Source organism: Protopterus annectens, chromosome 10.part0 (genome assembly GCF_019279795.1).
Source record: "Protopterus annectens isolate FY-2018-M chromosome 10.part0, PAN1.0, whole genome shotgun sequence".
NCBI classification, from domain to species: domain Eukaryota; kingdom Metazoa; phylum Chordata; order Ceratodontiformes; family Protopteridae; genus Protopterus; species Protopterus annectens.
Genome location: NC_056744.1, coordinates 1766105807 through 1766113017, shown reverse-complemented (window position 1 = coordinate 1766113017; position 7211 = coordinate 1766105807). Strand labels below are relative to the sequence as shown.

Sequence of the window (7211 nt, the reverse complement as noted above, 5' to 3'; positions counted from 1 at the left end):
CCAATATACAACTTTCCTCCTGATTTGTGACAATCTGGTCCTCTTTTTGTATTATAATGCAAGATTTTCTAGTTTTCTAGTGGATCTTAAAGGTCCAGTCATCTGGAATGAACAACTCTGAATGAGACAACCTAGAACTATTAACAGCAATGAGGGACTTATTTTATAATAAGCATTTGTTTTTCTTTTCCTGTACCAGAACACCTCACCTATATTTACCTTCCTGCCATCTCTGCTGGCCATCCTTGATAATTTCTGCTAATATCAATTCCCCATTCCTTTTACTGATCTGTTTGCTATTTACCCCCATCCATACTTGTGCAGTTTGCTCTAAACTGCACCCCAAGGAGTGTTGTGCTACAAATATCAGATTTTCTTGGGAAAAAACATACCCTGCCCATACAAAGGACAGAACTTACTTTTTTTAAAAATAAAAGTTATTCTTGTAGCATTTGTTGTGCTATCCCGGCTATGTCCAGAAGGTGGCACTCTTCAGCTCTAGCCTGGCAACACAAGTGTGTCATTGTCTGTTCCTGAATGTGTTATTAAACTCTAATAAACTTAGCAGTAAGAAATGTTCTTATGTGACTGAAGTCTCTACTTATGGGAAGTTGAGAGATTAGCCAGTTCACCTGCTTTATATTTCTGGCAGCCAGTTTGTTCTGATCCCCACATTTTGTCACCGAGCTGCTCCTTTCAGCTCTATCTTCTAAGGTATTCCTCTAACTGTCCACCTCTTGTTGTCCTTATCTTTGCTGACTGGTTCTTCAGGCACATCTGGAAGCATTGCTATGTTCCTGGCACAGTGGTAGCTGAAAATCAGTGCCTCCAAGCTCCCATTAGCATAACTTGAAACTGCACAATCTTCTGCTCCTACAAGAGCTAATAAGCAGTAATGATTTTAGCTGTGAAGAGTGTTCTTGTGTGACTTCAGTCTCTGCCTGCGACCACTTGTGAGATTCCACCTGTTCGCCTATTTCACATCTTTGGCATTCGTCTACCTTTAAACTGCCTTCCCTTTTGCCGACAAGTTAGGATGTCGAGTTGCTACTTCCTGACTGATCTTTGGGCAGTTTCTTGATTGGCCATCTCCTGTTCTCTGCTGACGATTGGCCATCTCCTGTTCTCTGCTGACTTTTTTTTTCTGCTGGACCTAGCAGCTCTCCTCTTTTCTAATTGGAGCAGCATTCAAAATACAGAGCTGCTGTGACCTGATTAGCATGGCTTGAAGCTGCACTGTCTTCTGTTCCTGCCAGCATCATTAAGCTTTAAAGAATTTAGCAAAGTAGTTATATGAGCTTGCAGTCCCTAAAAGTGACCATTGGTTTTACTATCAGAAGGCTTGTGGATAAATGGCTGCCAGCAGTTCACCAAGTTTTATCAAGACTCTTGTAGCAACAGGCTACCTTATTTAATCTTTGATATAATTAATCAGCGATGTGCATACTGCATAAAAATTTAACACAATGCAGTAGTAAAAAGTAAACCATGTGCATTAACATCAACACCAACAAAACTAACGATCTTTAGGTTAATTTTCACAACTTAAAGTAAAAGTCACCAAAACTAAAAACAGTAATAAAAAATAGAATTTGATATATAAAGTTTTGGTAAGTGTGAAGATTTGCTGCACCTTAAGGATTGCAGGATTCATATCTTCTGCAAAGGATTAAGGCCTAGGAGTTTGAATCCTTGTGCCATGACAGCAGCTGTGGCTTCACACAGCAATATCCTCGACATGTTCACCTTAACCTCATCTGAAATGTAAGCAGGAAAATTAGTATGCTGATTAAATTCAGCTTTCAAGAACTTTATCAAACTGATCAGTAATAAAATGTAATATAACTGAGCAGTGTTTTTCTGTTTACAGATTAAAAGGGCTAACCAAAGTCAATTCAGTCATTTGATTCCAGTAAAATGTTAACAGTTCTTGCCTTCATGAACAGATCCTCACAAACAACAGATCAAAAATATATATTCTGGTAAACAAGTTCCTAGGAAATGGCAGGAAGAGTATGACAGACCATTTGTGTGCACTTCCCATCAATGTACAACTACTACATCTGCAGACGGTTAATGCAAACTCTGTCACTAGTAGCAGATGGTTAATGCAGGCTCTGTCACTGGTAGCAGATGGTTAATGCAAGCTCTGTCACTGGTAACACAATGGTATTCTTTGATAAGTGAAGGTTGTGGCATTGCTTTAAATGTTATCAAGGCAAGGAAAAAGGTCTCTGCAATGTCAGTAGCATGGGGTTTGAAGATAAGGGGAGGGTAAACATTGCTGTTGTCACAAAAACATTGTCCAATAACAAAAGGGTGGGGCATGGCTGTGTATTCACACAGTCTGTTCAGAAATGACACAGAAGGGCGAAATGGGAGTGAAGTTGTTCTATAGTATTAAATGAATACTGTATGACGGAGAGAATCAGAAGTGAGGTCAAAGAGGACAAAGGACATCAAACCAAGAATGTGGCAAGGGTACGGCTAGGATTAGAAGCTAGGTTAAATGACCTGGTGGTTAAGGTAGAGAAAGGGTACATAGCTGATAGACTGATAAAGCATATCATCCACCAGACTCAACAAGATACAGTATATCATCCACTAGGCAGAGCAAGATACAATGTATCACCTACCAAACACAACATGCTATAGTATATCATCCATCAGACACAGCAAGATACAGTGTATCATCCACCAGACTCAACATGACACAATATATCATCCACCAGAGTAAACATGACACTGTATATTATCCACCAGACTCAACAAAATACAGTATATTATCCACTAGGCACAGTAAGACACAGTGTATCATCCATCAGACACAACAACATGCAATGTATCATCTACCAAACACGATACAGTATATCATCCAGACACAGCAAGACACAGTGCATCATCTACCAAATACAATATCAGTATATCATCCATCAGACACATCAAGACACAGTGCATCATCTACCAAATACAACATGATACAGTTTATTAACTACCAGACTCAACATGAGAGAGGAATGACAGGCTGGAGGAGAGAATAAAGCAACGTGATAGCAGGAAGAGGGTAATAATCTTAGGGGATCTAATCTGCCAGGCGCAGAGTGGGGAATAATAAGCTGCATGGTAGACAGGGAGCCAGAGTTGAATGAGGTCTTGGACCATAATGTAATCAACCAACTGTTGCAGGACTGTACCAGAAAGGAAAAGGTGTCATGCACGTACATCTTAAGAGAGCAAAGAGTGATCATAATTTTGTGTGGTTTAAAACAAGTAAAACTAAAGCGAGAAAGATAATGGTGTGGGATTTTCATTACTGTCAGGCTCAAGGTGGGAGCAATCTAGAGGCTACACAGAGCCACAGTGGTCTTCATACCTAAGTAATCTGCATTTGAAATGTCATGAGATCTGTATTCTGAGACCACTGTGTTTTGAGAGTCCGATGTAAGACCCTCATAAAAAACACTTGTGAATGGCATGAAGAAAATTGTGGCTGCTATTAAGCTTAGTACCTTGAGGCAAAGAGATGTCACTGCTGTCTATGAGAAGAGAAAGAGATACACCTGAGTTTGTAAGGAAAGGAATATGACCTGTGGAAGGCTAGCAATAGAAAGTAGAATGCCTAAGCAGCACCCAATAAGTGTTGCATCATTGAGATCCAGAAGAAATGCAACAGCTCAGCTGTGTAGATTGACTCATGCTTGGATTAGTAACTCTCAAGTGGTAACAACTAGTAGCCAGTTGACTGGACAAGGAATGCTTTAGTTACCAACTGTCGGAGATGAGCTGCCATGCATTTGTTTAGCACTCTACAGGCTGTTCATAGGGTCATAGGTCATTACTAGGATAACAACCACGAGCCCTTACAAGCCTAGTGTCGCACCCCAAACCATTTGGGTCCCAAGTATCATGGGTATCTGTAGTGAAGCTGAATGGAAGGGCCCTGAATAGATAATGAATGGTTCCTATCCTGAAATGCAGAAAACTCCCAAACTCCTTGGCTATCTTTATGTGCAGGTATGCATTGTAATGGTATAAAGAGCACATACAGTCTCTTTACACTAGGCAAGGAAGGACAAACTGAAGCAAGGTTATCCAGAACATTGTCTTTTCAATTAACTGATTGAGATTGCAGGAAAGGGAAGTAAGTGATGAAACTGCAAGCCCATAGATTTGGGCTTAATGATAACAATCATTTCATCAGGTCTTATTGTTTTAATTATTTAATTGCTACTATTAATTATTTCAATTGTTTTAATGAGTGTTATGATGTCACTATGCGGGGGTTATTTACTGCATTTATATCTGATGAATTTTATTTGAAGAGCTTTGGAGTCATTCAGAGGTCCAGAATATGTTTGAGGTGCATTATGTTTTTTTTTTTTCTGGAACCAAAAAGAAGCTTAAACATTATCCATATCCTTTCTGGTTGGGTGTACAGATGGACTTTTGTATAAGGAGTTTAAGACCTCGTTTCTGGTGCTCTCTGATGGGGTGAGACATCTGGAAGAGAGAAGGAGATCTGCTGTGTTGGGCAAAGGAATGGTACAATGTAGCCTATGAACATGATTTCCATTTGTCCTGTAAGATGACCTGCCATATAAGGAAATACATGAAGACATGACCTCTGTCTACCTACAGAGTGAGACAGCTGTTTAAGTCCCCAAGGATTCTGCTGTTGACTATTGTGGGGAGGTCTGCAGAACCTTTGATTCTGTTATCTCCAAGACAATGCCTGTTGTGGATATCTCTTTTTCTACATTATTTTCTGTTGGAATGCTGTCTGAAATCCTGTTGTTGGCTCTTTCAAACCACACATTTGAGGCACTCCTCTATTTATAGAAAAAGGTGCTCCTAGGTGTGGAGGACCTGATGTTAACAGACATGGGTATTATGCCTTCCCGCTCACCTCTCTGTAGCTTAGCTTTCAGCTGAGGAGTACAAATGCACCTCCTTTAAAGGAGGCATTGGGGAAGGGCGCCTTTAAGTTGTCAACTAAATTACATTGATTCAGCTGCTCAGGCTACTCCATTGAAGGCATTAAATGCAAGTCTCACAGACAGGCTGGATACGTTAGGTATGGTTATTGGATGGTACTCAGTTTTCCTGTATAGGTTGCTATGCAGTACCATTTTCAATGTGCTACACATCTTTTCATCAAAGCACAGTGAAATCTGATCTAGTACCTTGAACAATTGTATTGCCCTGATACAGAATGTACTGGATACATACATGCACTCACCAACTTTTTTTTCCTGTTTTATAACTTCTTAGCTAATGGATGGACACAGGACACTCATGGAATTCTCTTTTGAGAACAACTACCACCATTACTGAGTTGACTAGGGAAGCCTTTCCCAGCATGCATGGCATCTGGGAAGCTAGGGGATCCTAGCTGATCTCCCTGGCACAGGTACTACCATGTCCAGCTTCTGCCATGTCTTCCACATGACAAGTGAGACTATCTTACTATCTTGTCACCTGGGGAGCCACTAAGCAAGGAAAAATGGAAATCCTGTAGCAGGGCTGCCACTTCTTAAAAAGTTTATTTTTTTATTGACATCTCTCAATAAATTTACAAGCAAACTTGTTTATACTAACACATTTCTTAAAAAAATTTAAAAAGCTATATACAATTTTTAAAGTCAGAAATTCCCCTTTTCAAAAATCAAAAATGACAAACTACAAACTGTTCATTGTCAGTGTAACTGTGTCTCAGTTATCCATCTGACAGTTAATAATGCTTTAAGTGTGGCTGCATGTTAAAGAATGGCCTGATCCATTACTGTTCACTGTCAGTGTAACTGTGTCTCAGTTATCCATCTGACAGTTAATAATGCTTTAAGTGTGGCTGCATGTTAAAGAATGGCCTGATCCATTACTGTTCACTGTCAGTGTAACTGTGTCTCAGTTATCCATCTGACAGTTAATAATGCTTTAAGTGTGGCTGCATGTTAAAGAATGGCCTGATCCATTACTGTTCACTGTCAGTGTAACTGTGTCTCAGTTATCCATCTGACAGTTAATAATGCTTTAAGTGTGGCTGCATGTTAAAGAATGGCCTGATCCATTACTGTTCACTGTCAGTGTAACTGTGTCTCAGTTATCCATCTGACAGTTAATAATGCTTTAAGTGTGGCTGCATGTTAAAGAATGGCCTGATCCATTACTGTTCACTGTCAGTGTAACTGTGTCTCAGTTATCCATCTGACAGTTAATAATGCTTTAAGTGTGGCTGCATGTTAAAGAATGGCCTGATCCATTACTGTTCACTGTCAGTGTAACTGTGTCTCAGTTATCCATCTGACAGTTAATAATGCTTTAAGTGTGGCTGCATGTTAAAGAATGGCCTGATCCATTTTATACTTATTTTCTGCAATTGTAATCAAACTTGAATTAAGGACTCATGTTTTGTGATTCTAAAGCATATACATGTAACTCATGAAAGTACTGTAAATTATACATCGTGTTTCATAGGCCAGAACTGTTTAGAACGGTAATTAAAATATTGTACTAACAAAGTTATGTGAAGCACTGTTTTACTTCAATAATGTAAACTTTGCGCAGCATAAAGCTATTATTTTTAAAATATTTTGGTGATATAACAATAACCTTAGGTAGAAAAATGTGTTCCTCTCATATGAAACTTGCTTTATTATACTTACCTCATATAAGGTCAATCACTGTTCATATAAGGTCCCTGCACAGTGTAATTATATATCATACACATCAATCACTGTATACAGAAACAACACTTTAATGTTCCTTTTGCTTATTTTAGTGGTGAAAATATACCTTTTTCTTAATTACTTACATTTTATTATACTTAAAATTTGAAATAAGAACATTTCATAACACCAGTTTTCCAGTAACAGATTTATGCTGTGATAGGGGCGGCCACAATGGTGCAGCGGTTAGCGTTGCTGCCTCACAGCAAGAGGTTCTCTGGTTTGATCCTCAGCTGGGGTGCCTTCTGTGTGTAGTCTGAATGTCCTCCCTGTGGTCACGTGGATTTCCTCTGGGTGCTCTGGTTTCCTCACACATCCCAAAGACATGCTGTAGGTGGATTGGACACTCAAAATTGGCCCTAGATGTGAGTGCGTGAGTGTGTGCCTTCTGTGGAAGGTTGGATGCTGGGCTGGCAACTCAACACTGCAAAACTCTACTGCCAATCATGAGTGGACAGGTGATCCGTTGTGGCGACTCCTAACTGG

General features: G+C 39.6%; 1 protein-coding gene across 2 annotated transcripts in view; it reads right to left on the bottom strand.

Moving 5' to 3' along the window:
• Positions 1-1145: 1145 nt before the first annotated feature.
• LOC122814000 (arginine--tRNA ligase, cytoplasmic-like) overlaps positions 1146-7211 on the bottom strand; it is a 641564-nt gene continuing 635498 nt past the window's right edge. For both annotated transcript variants that reach the window (XM_044086583.1, XM_044086582.1), the window contains exon 14: positions 1146-1757. In XM_044086583.1, the coding sequence (XP_043942518.1) occupies positions 1651-1757 (107 nt within the window). In that variant the 3' untranslated portion in view covers positions 1146-1650. The remainder of the gene's footprint in view (positions 1758-7211) is intronic.